This window comes from Trichoplusia ni, chromosome 27, assembly GCF_003590095.1.
Source record: "Trichoplusia ni isolate ovarian cell line Hi5 chromosome 27, tn1, whole genome shotgun sequence".
NCBI lineage: Eukaryota > Metazoa > Arthropoda > Insecta > Lepidoptera > Noctuidae > Trichoplusia > Trichoplusia ni.
In genome coordinates this window covers 4,720,577-4,745,366 of record NC_039504.1, presented here as the reverse complement: position 1 = coordinate 4,745,366, position 24,790 = coordinate 4,720,577, and the positions used below count along the sequence as shown (strand labels likewise).

Sequence of the window (24,790 nt, the reverse complement as noted above, 5' to 3'; positions counted from 1 at the left end):
TGTACACCATAAAAAAATCTACAAAAAAGTCTCAGACAGCAATGTCTATCTCTTAAGGTTGACTCACCATAACTATTATTTTGGCTAATAACTTTATTCCAAAACAAAACTTCTTTGTGAAGCTGTTTTTGTTGAGATGGTAATCCTTATCAAAATAAATGCGACAAGTATTAAATTTTTCAAATTTCGTTTATTCCAAAGCTTTTTCATAACGATGCAGCGACGATGGTATGAATCCTTATCAAAATAAAGAACGTTAAAGAAATTTTGTGGCGTATATTAGCACTGCTCCCGTGCGAAGCCGGGGCGGGTCGCTAGTGATAAATGTGAACAAGATGATAAATAATTTATTCGTATTATGAAGAAACTATCAACACACTCGTGACATTGGTTTGGCCATCAATAAAATATGTGTTTTATAGCTGATAGTGAAACCAATACAGCAGTTAACTACTGCTACTTATCTTTGTTCCTTAATTTACTGATAGTGTACGTATGTACTTTGTTTAGGTCACGGAAGAATATAAATACGAAATAGTTGGTAAGTATTTAGTTATTGTAATTAGCGCCGTAAATATTTTAACAAGTGTTACTTTGTTTATATAGTACGGTATCTACACAGTTCCAAAAGATATTGAAACGAAGGTTTTGTTTAAATAAATTGGTTTAATTAATGTTGAACAAATTCGAAAGTGTCGATTCACCGAGTCGGAACATTTGTCTGGCCTTGGTGTGCATGTTTAAAGAAGTTATTACTCACACGATATGTCTAACCGGTTTCATATAATAGTTAAGTTTTACAGGCTCGTGCCGGGAGCCACGCTAGATCCAGCACCGAATGTCTCGTCTCGCTGCAAAAACAAAACAAATTAAATGAATTATTAAATCGATAGCTAAATTTATTTGGTTACACCACTCAACCAGTGAGGCACCACACAGATAATACATACATACATGTCTGGTAGAGAATGCCCGAGGCTTTAATTCCGCCTCTGTACACGATGTGCATAAAGGATAAATAAATAACGTTATCCAACTATCCTATTATAATATTATAAAGCAAGTATTCAATTAAAATATAATATCCCCTACATTTATGTTTCATCCAACTGATTTTTTTGCCTCTGGTTTATTAATCTGGAACCCTCAATGTCGACTGTCGTCGCACTAGTTCCGGCCACTTATTTTAAGTTAGAGATGTAAATATTCTACAATTCGGTTATTTATTGTACCTATACCATACATAAGTACATACATAATACATCACATACATAAGTGGTCAATTAATATTTGAACAAATAAATAGTTTCCAGTATTTACATTATTACAAGTATTCTATGGTAAATTAAAATCAATTGAATCGATATTAAACCGTAAACATTTCTTGCGTGTAGGGCGCGGGGCGGTATAGGATAAACGATAAATCAGCACTATTTTAAAGGTGCCATAAATCATAAGGATGTGTTACACAGTTCTGATTGAGTGGCTGTATGTAGGTCAGTACTGCATGCCGGCGGAGGGCGTGCCGCTGTCGGCGCGCAGCGCGCTGCTGTCGCGCGCGGAGCTGGCGCGGCTGGCGCGCGTGTTCGTGGCGGCCGGCGTGGACAAGGTGCGGCTGACGGGCGGCGAGCCCACGCTGCGCGCCGACCTGGCGGACGTGGTGCGCGAGCTGCGCGAGGCGGGCGTGCGCCGCGTGTCGCTCACCACCAACGGGCTCGTGCTCACGCGCCGCCTGCCGGCGCTGCAGCGCGCGGGGCTGGCCGCCATCAACGTGTCGCTCGACTCGCTGCGCCCCGACCGCTACGAGCGCATGGCGCGCCGCCCGGTAACTAGCTTCACAACAATATGCGCCATAGTACTGAAGGCCATTGACAAGTAAATAAGAGTGAAGATTATGTGTGTGTTGGCGCAGGGGTTAGCGCGCGTGCTGGCCGGTGTGGACCTGGCGCTGCAGCTCGGCTACTCTCCCGTCAAGATCAACGTGGTGCTCATGAGAGGTGCGTGCAGCCCCCCACACTTCACACTAGAAACCCCTGATATCGGTTTCATTAATCTGTGGTTTTACATCCTTCCAGGGTTTAACGATGATGAAATATGCGATTTCGTGGAGTACACTCGCGATCGCGATGTAGAGGTCAGGTACGTGGCGGCTGTGGAGAGCGGTTCATAAACAAACACCATACTGACTGTCCCAGTTTTGTAATTTTTGCGGATTCGCAGGTTCATAGAGTTCATGCCGTTCTCGGGTAACAAATGGGACGACTCTAAGCTGGTGCCGTACCGCGAGGCGCTGCGGGCCGTGTTCCAGCGACACCCGCACGCCGAGCCCGCGCCGCCGCGCGAAAACGACACCGCCCGGGTGAGTGCCCCCCGTCTGAACCCCCCCCCCCCGCAGCTGCGTGTGTGACCCTGGGCTGGTGTGTGTCGCGGCAGGTGTGGCGCGTGCCGGGCTACGCGGGCAGCGTGGGTTTCATCTCGTCCATGACGCAGCACTTCTGCTCGACGTGCAACAGGCTGCGCCTGACGGCGGACGGCAACCTGAAGGTGTGCCTGTTCGGCGCGGCGGAGGTCTCGCTGCGGGACCAGCTGCGCGCGGGCGCCGACGACGCCGAGCTCACGGCGCTCGTGCGGGCCGCGCTACACAACAAGAAGGCGCGACACGCAGGTACTAATGCACAAACACATCACAATATTGCTCCGATGCATTACAACATCAATTTCGGTCTCATTTCACTTTCTTTAAAAAAAAGTGATTTGTTGAGCTATACAGTTCAATACTGTGACACGATCTGTTTTGAGACTGAACATCGTGTATTATGAATGGTAATAATCTTATATAACAGTTTCGCTATAATATGGTAGTCCCCCAGCCGACCAAGGCCGGAGTTTCAAAGACTCCGTACCATCTTCATGACTCTTCAAGTATAATAGCAGTTATCGTTGCACTGAGCACATAATTATATTTAGGTGTTAGGTTCCCTGGAAACTTCCTGCACGCCTCATAAAACAACTTCATGGGATGTCGGTACAAGAGGAGCAAACTCTTACTTGTAAGATGAGTATGTATGTATATACGCTGCCGAGTGCGACCTATCGTTTGTTAAGGCCGTGCCCGGTTCTCCCGAGGTCCGTCGCGTACCCCGCCCCCGCCCCCGCCACCTCGCCGCTCGATCAAGCTGGTGGGAACCAGAATAACTAGTAATCAATAAACTTAGACCCAGCCCTCCCTTGCTTAAAGTTAAAATCTAAAACTTTTATAATAATTAGGCTTAATCAGGTATTTTTAAAACGGTATAGTAATGACTAGGTGCGCGGTTCCAAAGTGTAAGTGTGATTCCTATGTAGGAAAACCGACAGGAAACTAGGTACGTACGCAAATCTTAAGAAGTCAACTCATGATGATGAGCGTACCGGTAAAAAAAAAAACATCCTACAATAAATAAGTCTGTAGTCCTAATATCTGACAGCAATGTCAAAGCAAAGCTTCTAGGAATAGAGGCTGTAGCGTAGCTAATAGTATCAGACAAGAATCGTGAGCGGAGAGCGCGACGTATCGCGGGTTCGATCCACGCGTAAGACAAGAATTTTGTGATTCATGAATGATTGTCCTGAGTCTGCGTGTCTTTGTGCATGTGACTTGAATTTTTGTGAAACCTCACGTTATACAAGGATTAAGTTCCTTAATGCGGGAGACGTTTTATGAAAAAAGATGTTGAAGGTTTTCCCAAAATTGGACAAAGTAGTAGTTATATCCTTAGCTATATTGTTCGGGCCTCGGGGCGATGCAAGGCTCTGCTGCGATCAACATAAAGAATGCAGTTTGATGTAGGAATGACGCAGGGCTCGCGTCGTTTAGGTCGTCACGCCGTATACGCGTGTATTTTTAGGCATGGAGAATCTAGCCCGCATGGAGAACCGGCCGATGATCCTCATAGGCGGCTAGCGCGCGCCCAGCGTCGCCAGCCCCGGCCCGCGCGCCTCAGTGATGTGGGAACGTTCACAGCGCGCAGGTCGGCGCCGCCGCTGCGACCGGCGGCCGCGGCCGCGCCCCCGCCCCCGCGCGTGCCCCCGCTGCCGCTCGCGCTGCTCGCCCGCGGGGCGCCGCGCCCGCCGCCCTCCGCGCGCGCCTACAGCAAGCGCGCCGCGCCCCCCGCCTGCGACGCGGACGCCGACGACGGCGGCGCCTTCTCGCACCTGGACGCGCAGGGCCGCGCGCGCATGGTGGACGTGGGCGGCAAGCCCGTGACCGTGCGCGTGGCCGAGGCCGAGTGCCTGCTGCAGGTGGGCGCGCGCCTGCTGCGGCTGCTGCAGGACGCGCGCCTGCCCAAGGGCGACGCGCTCACCGTGGCGGAGGTGGCGGGCGCGATGGGCGCCAAGCGCACGCACGAGCTGATCCCGCTGTGCCACCCGCTGGCGCTGGACGCGGTGCGCGTGCGCGTGCGGCTGCCGCGCGGCGAGGCGGCGGCGGGCGGCGCGCTGCGCGTGACGTGCGAGGCGCGCGCCACGGGCCGCACGGGCGTGGAGATGGAGGCGCTCACGGGCGCCGCCGTGGCCGCGCTCGCGCTCTACGACATGTGCAAGTCCGTGGACCGCGCCATGCGCATCACGGACCTGCGCGTGCTGCGCAAGACCGGCGGCCGCAGTGACGTCACGCCGCCGCCGCCGCCGCCGCCGCTGCGCGCTGTCGACCAGTCCCCGCTCAAGCAGGACGAGACCTACGCTCCGACCAACTTCATGCACTTTTAGCTATCGGAACTAATGTAGACTACAAATGGGGACTGCATCTGTCACCAGAGTGGGTTCTGTGACTGTTGTAAATAATACGAACAGAGATCGGACAGAAATCCATGCCTAGTGATCTATCTAGCCCTCGTTTAGATTTTATAGAGTTAGTTTTATATTAAGTGCTTCCACTATAAAAATGTTAATATAAGCATAATTTAATATATTTTTATAATATTGTGACGAAATACATAGATCTTATATTTAGATATTTTTTAAAAGAGATAAGTACATACCTACAAAAAGAGGTTAAGATTAGCATAAGGACCGATGTGATCTAAGTACATTTTCTATGGAGGTAAAACTCGATAATTGTAAATATAATTATTATTATTTTCTTACGTTATGAATTTGATGAACATAGAGTCTTCTTATTTTTGTAATTAATAGGAAGGTGTAGATAACTAGTATAACTTACTACGACTGGTTACTAGTGTAGCTATATTCGCTAAGCAGTATATCAATACAAAGAACGGATCCTTACCATTATTGCGGATTCAATAAGAATGAAAAAGGTACATCCGATTTCAAATAAAAAGTACTGAGCCAAAAAAAATGATAGTAAAGAATCAACAAAATCGGTTCATCCGGTTCTGAGGTAACAAATATATGAAAAGAAACTAATTGAGAACCTCACACATTCTTTTAAAAGTCAGTTGAAAAATTACAGATAATGTCATTAAAACAAAAAATAACTATAAGATCTTTATTTTGAGTACTTAATGTTCTCAGCATGGCAGTAAGACATGAGAAAATGTACTTTTTTGTAAGCTGTAATAACATGTAATCTTATGATATTATATTAAAATAAACATAGTTATGTTTATCAAATTTCTTTTCGTTAGTAATGTTTGTTTGTATGTATGTGGGCCCGCCTATTGTCTGCTAACTCACGACCTCGTGCGCTAGTAGTGGTATGGTAATGGTACCAAATGGTAGCCCTGAATATCTTGCATTACAAATCTCGACTGCGATACGTAATGGTGCTAATTATTGTACGTAACAAAAGTGCCATTATTCCTTTAAAAATATATTAGAAACATGTGTGCAACGCGTCGCACGTGACTCTCTGTATCTATTTGTAAGATGCACTTACCATGAGACCAACGTATCAGGGATAAAGTATGAAATTGGCGATTTATATGGTATTTTATTTTGTAAAATATTAGTTACTCAATATTTACTACTAATCATTATCATCGTTTAAAATATCGCACGGTCACTTTAGAGACAGAACTCGTATTTAAGTATCATTGAATTTTCTTTGAAGTCTTTCTAGTCTAAACTGAATAAAAAACAACTGAATATCGAAAATCTAATGTTTTAAAATGCTCGAATATACCATGTGAGAATGGCTCGTCAATTTAATACTTTAACCCCTAACGTATTGGACCCTTGACTTGAGTTTGTTTTAGATATTTCAATGGGGTAGTTTCGTTATATATACCCTGTTGTTATTAATTAAGTATAAGTAGTACCGGACAAGGAAACTTGTTTTTGTTCATCAGTGTGATTTACTTTGTTGATGTTTTTATATATATTTTACATTTTATAATAAAGGTGTGATTTTGTTTACAAAACATGAATAATAAATGCACCATACTTATATTAATCATATCTACTTATTTAAACTTCACTAGAGACATTTTATACCCACAGCAATCGTAATCACTACTTAGTATAAAACTAAGTCGTTTTCTTTGTCCTTATGACTGATTAATAGTTAAAATTACTCAACGGATTTTGATGCGGTTTTTTTAATAGAAAGATTGATTCAAGAGGCAGTATAGCGTGACAAAAAGTATACTATAACCTGCTCAGGAGTATGAAGAATAATCGTACCAAGTTTCGTTAAAATCCGTCGAGTAGTTTTTGTTTCTATAAAGACACAGACAGACAGACAAAAATTTTACTGATTGCATTTTTGGCATCAGTATCGACCACTAATCACCCCCTAATAGTTATTTTTTTAATATAAAAATGTACAGAATTGGCCCCTCTACAATTTTATTATAAGTATAGATAGAAGATAACATAGTACTGCTTAAATACTAATGAAAGAAAACTAGTTTTGGTGTTAAGTGTTTATTCATAAAATTCAAAACATAATAGATCCAACTTCACAAAAAGCTTACATAAAAGCACAGTATTAGTAGGTGTGATACATCTTTTTACCAAAGTAAACACTTACGCAATGTTCACTTGGTTTGTATTCGTTGTGGATGCAACTGCAGCTAACAATCCACATTAAGCATAATAAATAAGGCATGACTAAATTAAGAAGTGGTTATGGACTTTGTTAACTTTAATGTGGATAGTCAGATTAGCATGGTTAAAGTATCACGGAAGATGAGGTTGTTTCTAACTTTTCAACCACTAGCAACAAGAACATTAGACTTGGAGGGTTGCTCAGGTGCTGCCTCTGCTTGTGGGCGGTCCACACGCTGCAAGCGGATGTCATGGCATTCTATATATTCATTTATCTCCTGCCCTTTTTTAGTAAGTTGGTCTTCTAGTGATTTAAGAGCTTTAGGAAGTTGATCACAATTGCTTTCAAGCTCGGGTAGGACTTCAGCTACTGTGCGTTCTACTAATACGCCTCCGACCATTCGAAAACATTTACGAGTTTTATCTACTCCTCGGAGGGTGTCAATTACTATTCTGGAAGAAAAGTTCAAGTGTTAACAATGTAGCACTAAGAAGTATATAATATATTATATCTTCGGTAATTATTTACAACACGCCTTTAAATTTTAACTTCAAGGCATAATCTGATTTGAACTGGCTTGCTTACTTATGTTCATTGTGATCCATCTCTAATTCGGAAATTTTATTAGCGAGTTGTCGTTGTTCAGCTCGAAGAGCTTGAAAACCCGAGAAGATTTCCTCGTTTGACTTTGATTTAGAATTTTCAGGAACAGGTTTTTGAGACATTGTTTTATTTTCAATCAAAATTGTGTGATTAAAACCAGTTAGTTTTATATTCAATAACAACAAATTAACAGTTATAGTTTAATTCAAATATCAGACTTATGGGAAAATAATAACCAACTTTGCTAATTTCAAAACTTCACAACAAATGTTCACTTTAAGGTTATCTCTAGTCATTTAGGTATGCCTTGTCTTTGGAGTTACGATCTCGCCGCGCACCGTAGACAATATTCATTCATTTTACGTTTATTTTATGAAATATCTTTACACATTTATTAAGGATAATTAATGAAGAATTGATGGATATTTTTTAATTGAACTGAAATTCATATAAAAATTATTTACTACTGACATGTTTCGAGCAATGATCAAATGAGAAACCAATGATCTCATTTCTCGGCGAGTCGATAATGTCATGGTGACAGTTGACATCTCAGAGTGAAATTTGTCAAATAATGTTGCGAACCAAATAAACAGGATAAAATTAAAATTTGTTTCCATTAAGAAATTGGATAGACATACCTATTTTTTTTAATGACCAGTGTTGTAAATACTGCTGAAACACATGATACTATAAGTATTATCGGATATTGTGATTTTTTTTCCATTGGAAAGCTGTCGTGTTTAAATTGTTCTATACAACTTGAACTTATCCTCTTTTCAATTTAAGAATCGTGGTCTTTACAAAATAGAAAGTGTATTGATTCAATATGAAGTATGAAGAGACAGTCCTTCAGCGAGAATGGGAGAGCAATAAAGACCAGCCATATACAGACACGGTACGCTAGCTGCTTGTTGTCTTGTATCATTCAACGTAGGGCGTATCAAAATATAGGACTATTGTCATACGCCCTACGTTGAATGATACAGGAACGAACTTCAGAACAGTTACAATAAAGACAAGTTTGAATACTTTGAATGCTACTAAAGTCGAGTAAACAACTTGCTACTTATACAATAAATGTCGGTCGACAGGCAATCGACGATGTGACACCATCAGACGCAGCGTTAGGTGCATTATTGGAAGACGCCGAGCCGGCGGATGCCGACGCCGAGCACCGCGTGCGTCGTCTTGGCAGCCGGCTGGCGAGACTTGACGCGCTCAACGTGGGCGGCATGCTCGCCGCAGCCACCGAGAGCGGCGGCGCCGGCGCGGCTCTGGCTGCCCGCCTTGAGGCCGCACTGGGCGCCGGAGCGTCACTAGCGCAACGGCTGCGTCGATACGATTCCTTAGCTCGCGCCGCGCCGGCTGCACCACACGCGCGCTCCGACGCCGCTCGTGCTGATGCTAATGCACGCTCGTTGCTTGCAGAGCTGTCGGAACTGTATAGCTGGCTTGATGCCGAACCTCTGAGAGACCTAGATTCCTTGGCTGAGGTATCGCTAACATCGGTAGAGGGTCGAGCGCGGGCGTTGGCGGCGGGAGAAGCGTTGCGAGGCGCATTGCGAGCAGAGGCCTCCGCACCCGCTTCGCGCCGTCGCCTTGCCGCTGTGCGAGAACGATTACGCCGCTTGACACGCGCGCGTGACCAGGTTATATACCAAGTGTACACTAACACTATCCTAACTATTCTTAATTGTACAACTTTTTCATCAATTTGTATTTTGTGTCATGCAGCTAGCAGCGGCGCTGGCGCGACACCTGAATAACGCTTTGATACACCTTGGCAACGAAGCGGCGCATGAATCAAGGCCGCACCGACATCATGCCGAGCTCATGCCTTATGCACCTTTCATGCGCTGGCTGAAAGATATGGATGAGAAGGCTTTTGAGGCGCTCGCGAAGGTTATTATAACTTATTATAATTATTTATTTTATTTCGGTCTCAAATAATAAGTTATTATTTAGATTTCTATGGTCTCAATACTCAGTAGGCCATATCGTAAACTAACACAGTTTTGTGCAGGTATACGTTAGCACGTGGGCTCGAGTGTATGAACGTGAGGTGCGCAGTGCATGTGAAACGGCCCGTGCAGCATTTGCAACTGCGCCGCCCGACCGTTCTGATGAGCCACTGGATAATGTGAGAAATATACTAATTACCTTAGGAGTTTATCATGAATATTATAACCTATCTTTTTTTTTTTTTTTTTTTTTTTTTTTTTTTTTTTTTTTTTTTTTTTTTGTGGCAATCTGCTAATTGTTTTAGCAATTCCTGCCAGTGTCGTGTTATGACCACACATGGGCACTGTGAGATCTGACTGGAATACAAGTGTCTTTTCGGCAGCATTCCGGTACCTAAAACAACACAAAATAAGTGTTAGTATATTATGCTAATACTTACAATAAATACTATTTACACGAATATACTACATAGTTATAATTTAATATTGTTAGCTTTAACAAATCTACAAAACGCACATATAATTTGGGGATTAGGGAAAAAGGACAGGAGGTGGCGGATGTTTACTGGCCTTTGAATTTCCAACCGAGTCACGACCCGATCCAAGGCGCAAGTGTTGTGCAGGGAGCAATTTAGAAAAATGTGGTCGATCGAACCTTCGTCCTGACCACACTCACAAAGTGGGCTGTCGCGGACTTTAATTTTATGGAGGAAAACTGGAGTGCAGCAATGACCAATACGGATACGGCATATCACTGACGTAACCGTCTTTGGAACCTTTTTGAATTTATAAAACCATGGTTTAGATGGAATAGTAGGCTGGATTGCTGCATATGCTCCGCCTTTGGCCTTACTGGTCTCAGACCAATAAGACTGCCAGGCCTCGAAGAGATCGGGTTTTGCGCTATGGATCAAGTCGTAAACTTCAATTGAAAAATGCTTCCGGTCTGCGAAGCTGCTGGAAACAGCAGCTTTAGCTGCAACGTCTGCACACTCGTTGCCTGTAATACCTCTATGTCCGGGAATCCATGCCAATATAACCTCTACGCCCTTATTGGAGCAAGAAAGCAAAAGGTTTTTAATGTCAAAGATAATGGGACTGCGCAGAAAATCCTTAAAGGGATTCTTGACAATAGCCTCCAGGGCACTACTGGAGTCAGAGAAAATAACAGCTTTTGAAATATTGCTGTGTGATGATATGTACAAACATGCCTCGAAAATGCCAATGCACTCTCCAGTGAAAACAGATGTTTCTGGAGGGCACTGGAACTGGAGGAAGGTTTGAGAGTTGGGGATATAAACTGAAACACCGGTACAGCCGTCTGGGGATAGTTTAGATGCATCGGTATAGAACCTAGCATAATCCGACCATTTGTCGCTTATAATTTGACAAAACCTGTCATTAGCCTGTACCGTTTCCTTATTTATACCTATGTTGTTGAAAACTAGGGGAACAAAATTTAAAACACTATATGGGGAGGTATAGACGGGTAATTTAGTACACTGGCGAACTGGGGCGTTTACCTCCACCATCCTTATTTTTCTGTAAGAATTTATAAAGAGAGGGATGTCCTTATGTCTCCAATAAGAACTTTGATTGCACAAGTGGTGCAAGGTAGCCAGTTTAGGCAGAATCTTGTGGGTAGAAAGAAAGTAGGACTTGTAAATGAACTTATCCGCAAGATACTGCCTACGGAGAGAAAGAGGAGGGTCGCCACTCTCGACTTGCAAAGCGTTAATCGGGGTAGACCTCATGCAACCCAAAACAATGCGGAGAGACTTTGATTGAATGGAATCCAGCCTAGCCATTGCAGTTTTGCTGCATGGTTCCAGCCAGAAGGTTCCATAATCTAATGAACTCCTTATTACGGCATTGTAAATGAGTTTAAGAGTAAATGGGTGAGCACCCCACCAAACGCCTGCCAGAGCCCGCAACAAGTTTATCTTCCTCACGCATTTATTGGAAACATAGTCAATATGGGAGGCTCCAGATAACTTCGAGTCCAAGATGACTCCTAGAAATCTCACCCGGTCTACAACCGTAATGGGAGATCCTTCGATTTCCAGGCGAACATCTGGACAAACTCGTTTCCGAGTGAAAATTACACAGGAGCTCTTAGGGGCTGATAAACTGAGTCCATGGGACATAAGCCAGTGATTTAATGAGTCGAGGGATATTTGCATGGATTCCGCTGCTCGTTCCATGGATGAACCCGACACATATAAGCACAGGTCATCCGCATACTGTAAGATCCGACAGTCGACGTTGAGAGACGTGTGTAGGTCCGAAGTGTAGATGCTGTACAGGATGGGACTAAGTACCGAACCCTGGGGAAGTCCACGCCAAACGGTCCTTGGTTCAAGATTTTCACCTGGGATATGGAGCTGAACTTTACGTCCCGACAGTAGCCTACCTATAGCTTGTCGCATCTTACACGGTATACTCAGCTGACGTAACTTACTTCTGAGTACGGAAAGGAGGACGTTGTCGTAGGCAGCTGAAATGTCTAGGAACACCGCGAGAACTGAGTCATTTCTAGACAGAGCGATGCGGATGTCTGTCAGTAAGACGCCTAAGCTATCCATCGTGCTAGATCCCCTGCGAAATCCAAACTGAGTCTCCGCTAGAAGGCCACGACTTTCTATGAGCCATACCAACCGGTTTTTAATGAGGTGCTCATACAACTTAGCAATCACCGGCGACAAGGCAATGGGCCGGTAGTGGTCTGCGCAATCAGGGGATTTACCGGGTTTTAGGATTGGGATGATGAGTTGGGTCTTCCAGGAGTCAGGAATATATGTGAGGGCGAAACAGGTGTTGAGGAGGGATAAAAGATAAAGTCGGCTGTGCTCCCCGGAATTTTTAAAGAAGGAGTAAGGCACGCCATCTACACCCGGAGCCGAGTCTCGAACGTGGTTGAGAACAGTCTCTAATTCACGGATTGTAAATGGCATGTCTAGAGGATCATTGGAAGGAGGGGAGGGTTGGAGTATAGGGCATTCCTCACTAAGGGGAACATAGGGCGGGGCTAGTTTTGTGAGGAAAGTTAGGGCTAGGTCATGGGGAATCGAGGTGGGGTTTTGGTCTGAGCAGCCGCGACTATATCCTTTGAATTTTTTCCATACTATGGAGGATGGGGTTGTAGGGGTAAGGGATGCACAGAAATTCTTCCAACCTTCACGCTTCTTTTTCCTAAATAGACGCCTGGACTGAGCAACAATTCGGTTATATTCAATCAGGTTCGCTACCGACATAGCCCGAACATATTTAAATTCCGCCTCCCTCCGGGATTTAACCATGGCAGAGCACTCACGGTCCCACCAAGGCGGGGATGAGAGCCTACCAGAGGCAGAATTTTTAATCGGGATAGAGCCGTCAGCTGCCAAAAGAATAGAACCCAAGTATTGCCCCATACAGGCGTCCAGATTCTCAGAAGATACACTGGGTAAAGCGGTAACCATGCTATCCAGATTTTGAGAATACAAGTCCCATTTAGCATCTGAGAGCCTGTATTTTAAAAGCGGAGTTTTGTCCCTCTGTGGAAGTCTTCTGTTACTCAGAGTGGAACAGATTGGGTAATGGTCACTGCCATATGTTAGCCCCAATCGTTTCCACTCCAATTGTCCCATCAAACTTGCCGAGCAAAGGGTAAGATCTACACAGCTTTTACTTTGTCCTGGTCTGGGTAATCGAGTTTCTGACCCATTATTTAGGACACATAGTCCCACTTCATCCATTATATCCACTAAATCAAAGCCTGGACTGTCACAATGGTCGGATCCCCAAAGACCATGATGGCAATTAAAATCGCCCAAAATTATGATGGGTTTATGGACAACACATATATTCTTAACAAATTCTAAACACAGAGGGTTAGGAGACGGGATATAAATAGAGATAAAATTAATGCCCAGAAGGTTAACACCCACAGCATTAATCTCATCTCCATGAGAAGGAAGGGAAAGAAGGGAGTAAGATAGGGAGTTATTCACGAGCATCGCAGCTCCGCCATAACCGTCAGGACGGTCATCCCGGAGCGTGCTATACCCGGGAATTCTAAAATTGAGCCGTGGAGTTAACCACGTCTCAGATATAGCAAATATTGCTGGTGAGATCAAGTTAATAAGGTGAGATATCTCATGTTTTTTCGGGAGCGCACTCCTGGCGTTCCACTGCAGGAGATGGAATGTGGTGGACTTGGATGGATTTTACAAGTTTGTTGGCAACGTGGTCCGGTAAGGAATAGTTGGACAGGAGAGTAGTAAGGAGCATCACAATCTGTTCGATTGTAGATGCACTCTCACTTGGGGGTGGAGGTTTATTTATTAGGGCACTACCATTGGGAGAGGGAGGGAAGGAGTAACTATTAATTAGTTCCTGGTGAGCCCGTTGGTTATAACCAGGGGCCAGCGGGGCGTGGGTCTTAGGGCGAAGGAAGACAGTCTTCCTGTAGGATGTAGTGGACGCCTGGAGGGGGTGCATAGGATGAGGAGTTTGGGAAGGCTGTAGAGGATGGGATATAGAGGGAGCTGATGTTAGAACATCAGCGAAAGATTTCTTGACAGGAGGGAATAGTTTTGCTGCCTCTGAATAGGAGATGTTTTTCTCTGACATGCTTACTTTAATATTCCTCTGTCTCATGTATTCTGGGCACTGCTGACTATTTGCATTGTGACGACCGTCACAGTACAAACAGTTTGGCTCATCAACAGTGCAACTGTCTCCAAAGTGTTCCGCCCCACAGCGGTAGCACCTCGGTTTGGACCTGCACTGTGTTTTAGTGTGACCATATTTACAGCACCCGTAACACTGTACAGTAGGGAAGTGGTATAGCTCTACAGGAAGGGCGTTGTGGCAGCAAAACACCCGCTCAGGGAGTGTCCGACCATCGAATGTTAACACAACTGTGGAGGTTGGAACCCACTCCGTTTTGCCTTCATTCTGCACTCTTCTATTCATCCTGCGAATTTTTAGAATTTTTCCGAAACCTACTGGGGTTGAAAGGTTATCTGAGCACTCCAGGTCAGTCCAATCAGCCGGAACACCTTTTACTACACCCATTTTAGTGATATTGAAAGTAGGAATCATAGTATTATATCCTTTGCCCTTAATTTCCGAGTTGTTCAGGAATGCATTAGCATCCTCTGGGCCCTTAAATTCTACCGAGATCCGATTCCTGCCTATCTTTTTAATCCCATCCTGCGTTATATTTTTAACTTTCAGTCTCAACAACATCTGTCCAAATTTCACAGGATGGATAGATGTACCAGACTTAGGGTCAGACTCAACCAAAGATGCAAAAACGATAAATGGAGCGACATCTGTATTCGAGTATTTAGATCTAGCAATTAGAGACGGGGCAGTAGTCCTGTCTCGCTTGCCAGATGTAGCATCATCGTCATGATTACCTTCTGGAGCAGCCTCGTTGATAGCGCGTTTACGTTTGTGTAAAACTTGGGATTCTATCGCCTCAAAGGAGGATAACGGCACTGTTAATAACGGAGTATGGGGAAATAACTCCTGGGATTGAATGTTGGGAACAGTTTGGGTAGGATTGATTGGGTCAGGTTGCGGGGGTTCATCGGGATCTGGGGGCCGGCCCGGAGGCCTGTCATCCACTTCCATGGTGGACGAGCGTTGCACGCATAAAAGGTGTAAAAAAGGGCTTGTTACCTTCTATGTGACACTTAAACAAACACAAAACAAACAAAACGCACACAGACAGCACAAATAATCACAGAACACACCGAAAATAACTTTCTATAGCTTAAAAGCCTAATAGAAACAAACTCCACATGTGTCAGTCACCAAACACAAACCGGAAGTCCTGACGTATACTCATGACTCATAACCTATCTTACACTCAGTTGTAAACTTCCTGCAGGTGCTGAGCTTGGTCGAGAACTTGTGTAATGCAGAGCAAGACTTTTGTACTCAATTCTTCTTCTTGGATATAGATGTGAAGGTAAGTTAGTTAGAGGTTGTAAATGGTGAGATGCTTGGACTCTGTATCTTAATAATAGTTGGGGGGCAGGCAGAGAGCGGGGACGGGGAGCGCAGCGAGGGCGAGCGCGGCGAGGCCCGCGCGCGCGCCGCCTCCGAGACACGCCGCTTCATGTCCGAGCTGTTCCCGTCGCTCGAGACCGACCTGGTGGCGCTTGTTTCGCACGTGGAACGCCATGACCCCTAGTAAGTATCATTTTAAGCACTAATATTATCTCGGCTACTTTTGTTTCCGGAAGGTTTTACCTCTTCATATTATAATTATTTCATTTACTTTGTGCTAAAAACGTTAAATCTGATGCAACATCCAACAAAACTACCTACGGACATGCATAATTCTGTAAATAATGCTTTTAAGAGCCATTTCACAAAATGATCGCGCTCAAGTTTAGGCAAAAGAGTGCGTCATTGTCTATGTGTGCGTAGCGAGTCACACGAATGCAATATAAACAGTGTAACATGAGAGTCAAGACCGACGAAACAATCTTGAGCCGTTATTGTAATATGTTTTGGTAAAAATTATAGATTATGAAAAATTTAATATTTTATTTAGCGTAATGCGTTTACACATTACGCTAAATAAAATAAACAAAGGAACACTGATAGGTATTATGTAAAATACTTATAGCAAATGATACTTATAAAAAAATGGTAAAATTATGTAAAATAGAACACGGGGTGGATGTACAATGGGGCCGGTGTTCCCTTGTCGTCTACGTCGGATCAAATACAAAAGTGCTACCCTCTTCCATGCGGTTTAGACGGTTTCTCATTCTAAAATGCTAAAAAAATAACTATTAATTTCCGATATCTACATATAAATCAATGTTAAATATAGAATAAAAAAAATAAAATAAAATATAAAAATAAATATATTTAACCAGACAACTGATATACCTACTTACTTATTACAAACAATTAATAAAAAAAATATATAATTATTTGACAAAAAAAAACACATCTTATCAATATGTGAAAACAAACAAAATTTAACTAACGAAAAAAAAAAATGCAAAGCGGATCAAAATTATGTGGTCGTAGTATAATATTCACTTTATTTCGTGAGCGCTCGGAAATCGGGACGACGGAAAAAATTGCACAGGTCCTTCCTCGACGGGCGCTCGCGCCGTTCTGATCGGTGCACACTTACGTTTAGTAATTTATTGTGATTTAGACTGATGTTCAAATTGATATTTTGACAAAATTTATGCAAATATTGTCAAAATAACTATAGGGTTCGATTGTCTAAAGAACATAGATTATTCTGGAATAATTTTATTTTCACAATTATTTCGTATTTCAACCAAAAAACACGTATAAAAAACAAAATAAAAGTGAAAAATTGGTCGAAGAATTTATTTTTTTACTCATTAATGGTAATAAAATTCAGGAATCTATTTCATTAAACGACTACAAAAATACATGTCTGACCCTGTATGTATTTTTTTAAGTTTCATTTATGAGTATTATTGATAGATTCAGGACTCCGAAGTTGACTCTGCGGCAATTTTTCAGTAAAATGGTTGTGGGAGATGGGTCATTACAAATAAAACAAAGCGATTTTAGTAAATGTGTTTCATTAAACGTCAATATAAAAGATTAACCTACATTTTATACTCGTTCAATAAATTCTAGGTATTACCTAAGATGGTAATCGAGAAGCTCAAAGTCTTAACAATTCGGGAAAAAATGTGAAATGGCTCTTAATTTTAAGTAAACAATGTAATCTCAAACTGATTCCAATGAAAGTCGCAATCCCGATAAATACGCGTCAGTAAACCGTAGCATCATTTAATAGTTTAATTTTAATATCCATTTACGAAATAGGAGCTCGTGGCTAAGCTATAACTGCACAAATTGGTCAATGACAAGTTAAGATACGCTTGATGCGGTCGGTTCGGAGACGGGTTCGTAGGTGGGGATCTATGTCATGGCGAGGTCCTACCTACGTTTCCCGGGTTAAATTGTGGTTCCCGTGATATATCGCGCGTTGTAAAGTTGGCGTGTTTATGTAAGACGATTCTTTGTTCAGTGGCGCTATGCGTGCGCTAGCCTGCGTGGGGCGGCGCGTGCTAGGCGCGGCGGAGGCGGGGGGCGCAGGCGGGGGCGCAGGCGGGGGCGCGGGCGGGGGCGCGGGCGAGGCGCGGTGGGCGCGTGCGGCGCTGGCGGGTGTGGCCGTGGCCGCCAAGCGAGGCGCCGACCGCAGCGTGGCCGAGCGACTCGCGGCTTTGCCCGATGCTGTTAAACAGGTTAACTTTAGTCTCGTCATCCAGCAGCGCTTACTTAGATGAACTTACCAATTATTGAGTTTTAAAATAAGAGAGTTCAGTTGGTATCAAATAAATATGGCAGAAGCGTGTGGTTCAACATGTTTTTTTTTTAATTTCTTCAAAGGTTCGTAGAACTAAGCTATTGGCACTAGATTCAAAATAAATAAAATAATCATATTATTAGTCAAATTAACGCTTAAAAGCAAACGTTGTGATTATTGACGACGTGTCGTGAAACGTCACAAATTCGTACGACATAATTCTGGAGACTATTCTTGTTAGAACATACTTTGAGGTAAATGTAACTAACTCATAAATAATATTTGATTATTTTTACAGGCCGCTAAGAAACCGAAATGTGGACTGCTGAGTTTCGTGCAGGAGTTAGAGGCGTTGAGCAGCGCGTGCGAGGGTATCTTCGCGGCCAGCGGGCGGCGCGCCGACCTGGACCGCTGGTACCTGTCGCTGGCGGGCGCCATGATGCACGCCATCCAGCACGCCGAGCACCCGCGCACGCCGCGCGCCGTGCTGCACATGGGTGAGTGCGAGCGCGGGGCGGGTCGGCCGCCTGCCCGCCCCGCCTGACCCGCCTGACCCGCCTCCCGCAGAGAACTACCACCGGCTGCACGGCGCGCTGTCGGCGCTGCGCGTGCCCGCGCTGGAGGCGCTGCGCCGCGAGTGCCGCGCGCGCTACTCGGACGCGCTGCGGGCCTACGTCACGCAGTACTTCGGCCGCCCGCTCGAGAAACTCACGCAGTTCTTTGAGGTATGTGGACACTGCATGGCACGACTAGTATACTCTAGTGTTATGTATGTGTCTCTAGTAATTTATGTACTCACACTAAGTCTTAAAAGAGGAGCTCGTGGCTGTGCTATAAAAGGAGCTCGTGGCTGTGCCATAAGTGATTCGATCACAGGTTAAGCTATGCTGGACGCGGTTGGTGCGTAGATGGGTGACCATCTTTGTCATTGCGAGTTCCTCCGTGATTCGGAAGACACGTTAAATTGTGGGTCCCGGCTGTTATTCCTACATCTTTGACAGTCGTTACGGGTAGTCAGAAGCTTGAAAAAGTCTGACAGCCAGTCTAACCAAGGGGTGTCGTGTTGCCCAGGTAACTGGGTTGAGGAGGTCAGATAGGCAGTCGCTCCTTGTAAAACACTGGTATTTAGCTGAAACCGGTTAGACTGGTAGCCGACCCCATCATAGTTGGGGTTAGGCCAATGACACAAAAAGTCTTAAAAATAATATATATATAAATGATGTTCCAGGGTACTGCCTATTTCTTAAGAAAATAAAATTTCTGCCAGCAGACCCGCGAAAGTTCATGTAGTTGTAGCGGAATGAACCGAACATGGTCGGTCGTTTCTCATCTCATATGGAGTACCTAAATGTAGAGTAAACCGTTAGTAATTCGTCAAGGCATGTGCTTTGACGAGTTACTCTACTACTTTCCATACTTTTATAAGAGAGCTCCTAAGGCCACCAACCAGCTCCAACTCTTCATCATTTTATTATTATCGTTAAGCACAACAACAGTTTTCAGCTTCCGGAATTAATTAAAATTTTACAAGTAAAAGTGGCAGGTTGTTATAATATAATGTGAGAGTGGAGTCCGCTGTAGCAGTGTGTGAGTGCAGGGCGTGTCGGAGGCGGTGGCGCAGGGCGTGCGCGAGGACGAGGTGTGCTACCGCGCCGCCTTCAGCAAGCACGAACTGCGCCGGCTGCTGGCGCTATACCCCGCGCACGAAGGTACGGACAGCCAGGCCGGCTCGGCGGCTGCTGCGTGAGCCCGAGCGAGTACTCATGTTGTGTACGTTGGCAGTCCGCAAGTCCCTGCACCGGCTGTACCGCACGGTGGAGAAGCACCTGAGCGAGGAGGGCGGCCTGCTGCAGGTGGTGTGGCGCGCCATGCAGGAGGAGTTCATCGCGCAGCACGTGGCGCTGCAGGTAGGCGAGGCCGCGCTAGGAGTATCCCTTTCCTGTTACATGTATTTTCGCCCATGCACGGGTCTAGTTCGCATGCGGGAGAAAACACCTTTGTGAAATGAGCAAACAGATTTTGTTTTTCTTTAATTTTTTTGTTATTCAGTTACTTCGCACGGATAGATCCGTACGCGGACGAAAATATGCGTAACAGAAAGGTACCCCTGGGAGTGGGAATAACTGTAGTGTCCCGCAGGCGCGCATCGCGGCGTGCTACCCGGCGGCGGGGCTGGCGCTGCCGCTTACCACGCAGCACATCCTCGACGCCTTCTCCGACATCGCGCGCGAGCACTGACGCCCGCCGCGCCGCATCCTCACTGATATTATTGTGTACATAGAAACTACTTAGTATTATTATGTGCCTCAATGGTAGCAAATATGTCAAACGTGGTGCTACATTGGCGACATTTATATCAATAATAAATAACGTGTATAATATTTACATTATGTTAGTTATTTTATAAGTGTTTTTCCCATTTTTTACTTTTGAGTAAAAATGGATTGAAGAATATGTATAAAGCTTTGCGTAAAAAATGTAATAAAGGGCATTTGAAATTTCGACTGTGGCATTCGATGACTCCACTCTGCCTTATAAATTGATCCAAATATATTACTTGTCGCATCTTGAAACTTTTATTGAATCTTCATCGATTATCGATTCCTAAATCCTTGATATGCGCAACATCCCCGTCCTATAGCTATCTCCTAGTTCCAGCATCAGATGAGCACAATTTCATAATAATATTGCATTGTCACACAATATAAATGAATGACTACACAATCAGAAATGGGAAGTTGATTTGGACTCTTTAGGCCCTAGTTGGTAAAAAGTACATAAACAAATGTAATTAACAATTAACGTGTCAAGACCGAGTTCGACTCGATTAATTGTTGTTAGAGTGGAAATGGAAATACATTATTTGTGATTTACAGCGCCTCACAAACTGTCATAGATAGCTACCTATCTATGACAGTTTGTGAGGCACTGAGGTAACAGCCTGGTAACAGGAAGCTGTCTCTTAGTTATAGGGTTCGAATATGACCCTTTGTTAAAGGTTTCTCCCAACCATAAGTAATACTTATTTTCTGTATTTTTCTTATTTAAACATAATAAACAGATGGGTGAGGGTCTCGTCTCTGCCAAAGCTATCAGGAGTTTTAAGTGCACATAGCACAAAAGCCAGAGACGAAAGGTTACACAAGTAGGTGGTTATTAAAACAAAAGTAACTATTTATTGATTATATTACCTATTACATTTATTTGTCTTCCCAGTTTTTGTAAAACAAGTAACATGAATAATATTTAGTTCATATTTTACAAAATCTGAATGTTTTCACCTATTTCATTTACAGCAATATCTAGTCCAAAGACTTTGGGGGAGAGTAGTTCAGGTAGATGAGACCCGATGTCTTAGCCTGGAATAAGTATATGGTATTAGTAAGCAGTTTTATAGAAATTTAATTAAACAAAACATAACTTATTGATGAATTAAGTACTGTATTCAAACTAATGTTTTGTCTCAATTTTTTTATTACCTAAGTGGTCTGATTGTGGACTACTGCCTAGATTGCTGTAGGTCAGAATTTTCCGTGAGATATTCCTATCATGTAATTGGTTGCAGTCAGATCAACTATCCATTACCTATGTAACAACGCATTAGTAACAAAGTTAAGATTGTTCCACAGTTTACTTTATGTTAATAGATTTGAATGGAGCAGCATTTTTTTTAAAAGATTTATGATTGATTCAGCCTTGTTTTTGTTGTTAAGGAATTCCCAGTAGATGAACTATATTTGTAAATGTTAAAGATATTACGAACCACAATTAAGGTGCCAGTAGCAAACGCAATCCCGAACAAGAGAGCGGCATTGTATTTGCGCTGGTTAGCGTCGTGCTGTGCCTGCCATGAGCCACGAGGAATAGGCAGCTCATCCATGCTTGGCGGCTTGAAGTGCTCATTGTGGTAGCGGCGAACTAGAATATATTAAGAACAACTGATTAGTAAAATAAGGAAAACCAAGCTTGTACTGTCTATTTACACTATTGCGTATGGGTCTACTGAGACTGTCATATTTGGCCTTCAAGAGATAGTTGATACTATTCTTAAATTCAAGTTTTGTAGGGTAAACATAATAAGGTAGGAATATATATATTTTTACACTCTTAACTGACAAGGATTATCATTTAAAGTATGAATGTACCACAAACAAGGTTTGAATATTTGGTATTATTTGTAACTTATTGCTTATTACACATAATTTTACAATATCTGAGGGCACGGCAGTGCCCCTGCCAAGTCTCGAGCAAAACGGGCACGGCCGTACCATCTTTTCTCGAAGCGATTCGCGGCTGTTTCGCCCCCCCTGTATCTTCGACGTGGACAAAGCTAGGAGTTTAGCTTTTCGGGGAATAATAGTAGGCATTAGAACAAGCTTAAGTTCGAAATTACATGCCAATTGAATTAATGGTTTAGGAGTTACGGTCGATCAAAGTTACACCATTTTGTCACTCACTGACTCACTGACAGATCATCAAAAATCTAAGGTACTTCTAGCAGACTTAGAAACTTCAAAATTTGCACCAAGATAGGTCCTTAGCCACATATAAAGGAAAAATTATAAAAACATTAAAAATAATATGCCATAGAAAACAATTTTATATTTGCGGTTTGGCAAGAACATTATTTATGGATTTTGACTGCATTGTTAACTTTGTTCGTTGTTTAAGTACCTATGCAATTGGATGAATACATACATAGAATAGAAAAGAATAATATAAATGTAATACACAGACTATCATTAATACAAATTAATACATAAAATTCATAATTCATTAAATTAATAAAGCTAAAACTCCATTGTATTGCGATAAATATTGTATGCGCGCTCGATAGATGGCGTTGTACGTGTCTGAATCGCGCTATGGTTTCGTTACAAAGCGCAGTCTAAGTAGTACTTCAGAATAATTCGATAATTTTCATTTGATAGCGCCACCTGTCTATGAAAAACCATTTCGAAACTAAAAAATATTGTAGTGATAATTGATATTCGGAGAACTTTACGTGTTATTTAGTTTAGTTTAGCTATAGTTTGTAAGTTAGTAGATATATATATGCATATATATATAAGTTTAAGCTTGTTTACATTAGAAGTAACGAAGTCTCAGAGAAGAAACAAAAGAGATAGAGATAGAGAATGGGTTCTAAGCAAAGCAGTAGCTGAAGTCCTAGAAATTATGACACCTAAAAAAAAAGAAAGAAATACACTTACAAAAAATAAATGAGATCCCACCAAAAACATTAAATGTAAAAAAATGCCAAGTCTCTCGATGCAGTCTTTCCATCGTAAAAAGTTTTGAGATCTCATAGAAGCCAAGTCCTATTCAAAATATTTTGTAGTTATAAATCAACATTTAGTAATTGTATCAATAGTTTTCTTTATATTATAATTATAGTGACTTGGCAATGAGCACAAATTAAAAGCTGCTTGATGCCTGGAATTATGTGCAAATGTTACTGACGAGACCAGTGATCAGATTATTTGTTATGTGTGAATCATGATGGTCACTACCGACTACATGCTCCAATACAATAATTAAGAATACCTTACGGGCCATCGCTTTATGAAAGTAAATGAATCGAGAGTACACTAAGACTGACTGCCGTTGCCGAAATTCGGTTGGGACGACACGGATAAACCAAAAGAAAATTAATTTTGTGATATTAATGTTTACGCATGCACTGTGTGTAACTTTCAACTCCTACAAATATGCCGTTTTATTTGTTTCTTCTTGTGCTCATTGCCAAGTCACTATAATTATAATATAAAGAAAACTATTGATACAATTACTAAATGTTGATTTATAACTACAAAATATTTTGAATAGGACTTGGCTTCTATGAGATCTCAAAACTTTTTACGATGGAAAGACTGCATCGAGAGACTTGGCATTTTTTTACATTTAATGTTTTTGGTGGGATATAATACTATACTACAAAGTAATGAAGGGGATGCAGTGTTTTAAATCCATTACCAGTATGCTTTTTACTAACAAGTCATGTTTTTAGCCCTCGCTGTGTGGCATAACCTGTGATGAACATGATAAAATCCTTTTTTATGTCATCCACTAGGTAAGTGGACTGTTTCCTTCCTATTCCTATAAATCCTTTACCATAGCTCATTACTATAAATCAGACTATATCAGCAATCACATCTTAGAAATTATTAAACAATTTTTATAAAACTTGCACTGTACCAGTTGAGGTCAGATTAATTAATCACAATCCAATCAAAACTAACATTTACTTATTTCTGTTAAATTATTTCTTTGTTTATTCGGTATACATAAATATATATATTTATATTTATGAAAATCATATTATGATATTGTGCTAAAAGAAGACTTTATGAAACTTAAAGCACCTGCGAGTAAAATACACTTGCTTAAAATCAGTAAAATATGTACAAGGAAAGATCTAGGTTATCTCTGAAATGTTATGTAACGCTGTACCGACGTACAGTTCTTACGAGTATTTTAGCAGGTAGAATGATAAGAAGGTAATTAGTGAAAACTAAAAGGGGAGTTGCAATGAGCCTACAAATAAATACATAACATGTTTTACAGAAGGAATGCTCCTACTTAATTTATTATCGAGTATTCTTTCACACATTGATTATTAAAATAATGTTATTGATATTTGACACTATTACATGTAGTACATACCAGATTGCTGAAAAAGCCTGGATACAATAGGGCGTGAAACAAACATGGTTAATAATTATTGTTTAACTTTTTTGCCGTAACTCTTCCCGTTTCCCCAATTTCTGTCAATTCAACTGATTCAACTGAATGAAAAATCGCAATCAATAGTATTATTAAAGACCATAGAGTGAAAGACCAGCGAGGTGGCTGTACATTTCATTCATTCAGCGCATACAGACTAAAAATATTCGACTTAACATTCGACTGTTGGTT

The 24,790-nt window shown here is 42.5% G+C and overlaps 4 protein-coding genes across 4 annotated transcripts; 2 read left to right on the top strand and 2 right to left on the bottom strand.

Annotated features, from left to right (window-relative positions):
• Positions 1 to 15: 15 nt before the first annotated feature.
• Positions 16 to 6,394, top strand: LOC113505852 (molybdenum cofactor biosynthesis protein 1). Its single transcript, XM_026888693.1, has 6 exons — positions 16 to 1,825; positions 1,913 to 1,997; positions 2,076 to 2,139; positions 2,221 to 2,359; positions 2,434 to 2,756; positions 4,179 to 6,394. Exons 1-6 carry the CDS (start codon positions 1,460 to 1,462, stop codon positions 4,744 to 4,746), a joined length of 1,545 nt encoding a protein of 514 aa, XP_026744494.1. The 5' UTR covers positions 16 to 1,459; the 3' UTR covers positions 4,747 to 6,394.
• Positions 6,395 to 6,851: 457 nt separating this feature from the next.
• On the bottom strand, positions 6,852 to 7,910 carry LOC113505915 (prefoldin subunit 2). Its single transcript, XM_026888788.1, has 2 exons — positions 7,577 to 7,910; positions 6,852 to 7,443 (listed from the first exon to the last, which is right to left on the bottom strand). The coding sequence occupies exons 1-2, from the start codon at positions 7,714 to 7,716 to the stop codon at positions 7,152 to 7,154; spliced, it is 432 nt and encodes a 143-aa protein (XP_026744589.1). The 5' UTR covers positions 7,717 to 7,910; the 3' UTR covers positions 6,852 to 7,151.
• A 219-nt stretch (positions 7,911 to 8,129) lies between these two features.
• LOC113505914 (exocyst complex component 1) lies at positions 8,130 to 20,445 on the top strand. Its single transcript, XM_026888787.1, has 12 exons — positions 8,130 to 8,492; positions 8,689 to 9,246; positions 9,332 to 9,499; positions 9,621 to 9,737; positions 15,443 to 15,523; positions 15,593 to 15,747; positions 17,594 to 17,810; positions 18,171 to 18,369; positions 18,440 to 18,597; positions 19,470 to 19,581; positions 19,655 to 19,779; positions 20,012 to 20,445. Exons 1-12 carry the CDS (start codon positions 8,424 to 8,426, stop codon positions 20,108 to 20,110), a joined length of 2,058 nt encoding a protein of 685 aa, XP_026744588.1. The 5' UTR covers positions 8,130 to 8,423; the 3' UTR covers positions 20,111 to 20,445.
• A 599-nt stretch (positions 20,446 to 21,044) lies between these two features.
• LOC113505917 lies at positions 21,045 to 24,680 on the bottom strand. Its single transcript, XM_026888789.1, has 3 exons — positions 24,539 to 24,680; positions 21,636 to 21,790; positions 21,045 to 21,231 (listed from the first exon to the last, which is right to left on the bottom strand). The coding sequence occupies exons 1-3, from the start codon at positions 24,582 to 24,584 to the stop codon at positions 21,175 to 21,177; spliced, it is 258 nt and encodes an 85-aa protein (XP_026744590.1). The 5' UTR covers positions 24,585 to 24,680; the 3' UTR covers positions 21,045 to 21,174.
• Positions 24,681 to 24,790: the final 110 nt, after the last annotated feature.

Coding starts and splice junctions, on each gene's coding strand:
- LOC113505852 (XM_026888693.1), top strand. CDS start 1,460: ATGTGTTACACAGTTCTGATTGAGTGGCTGTATGTAGGTCAGTACTGC. Junction 1,826..1,912: donor AGCGCATGGCGCGCCGCCCG/GTAACTAGCTTC, acceptor GTGTTGGCGCAG/GGGTTAGCGCGCGTGCTGGC. Junction 1,998..2,075: donor CAACGTGGTGCTCATGAGAG/GTGCGTGCAGCC, acceptor ACATCCTTCCAG/GGTTTAACGATGATGAAATA.
- LOC113505915 (XM_026888788.1), bottom strand. CDS start 7,716: ATGTCTCAAAAACCTGTTCCTGAAAATTCTAAATCAAAGTCAAACGAG. Junction 7,444..7,576: donor ATGGATCACAATGAACATAA/GTAAGCAAGCCA, acceptor CTTTTCTTCCAG/AATAGTAATTGACACCCTCC.
- LOC113505914 (XM_026888787.1), top strand. CDS start 8,424: ATGAAGTATGAAGAGACAGTCCTTCAGCGAGAATGGGAGAGCAATAAA. Junction 15,524..15,592: donor TCTTGGATATAGATGTGAAG/GTAAGTTAGTTA, acceptor GTTGGGGGGCAG/GCAGAGAGCGGGGACGGGGA. Junction 19,780..20,011: donor CGCAGCACGTGGCGCTGCAG/GTAGGCGAGGCC, acceptor AGTGTCCCGCAG/GCGCGCATCGCGGCGTGCTA.
- LOC113505917 (XM_026888789.1), bottom strand. CDS start 24,584: ATGTTTGTTTCACGCCCTATTGTATCCAGGCTTTTTCAGCAATCTG. Junction 21,791..24,538: donor CAGGCTTTTTCAGCAATCTG/GTATGTACTACA, acceptor AATATATTCTAG/TTCGCCGCTACCACAATGAG. Junction 21,232..21,635: donor CTACTGGCACCTTAATTGTG/GTTCGTAATATC, acceptor TACTTATTCCAG/GCTAAGACATCGGGTCTCAT.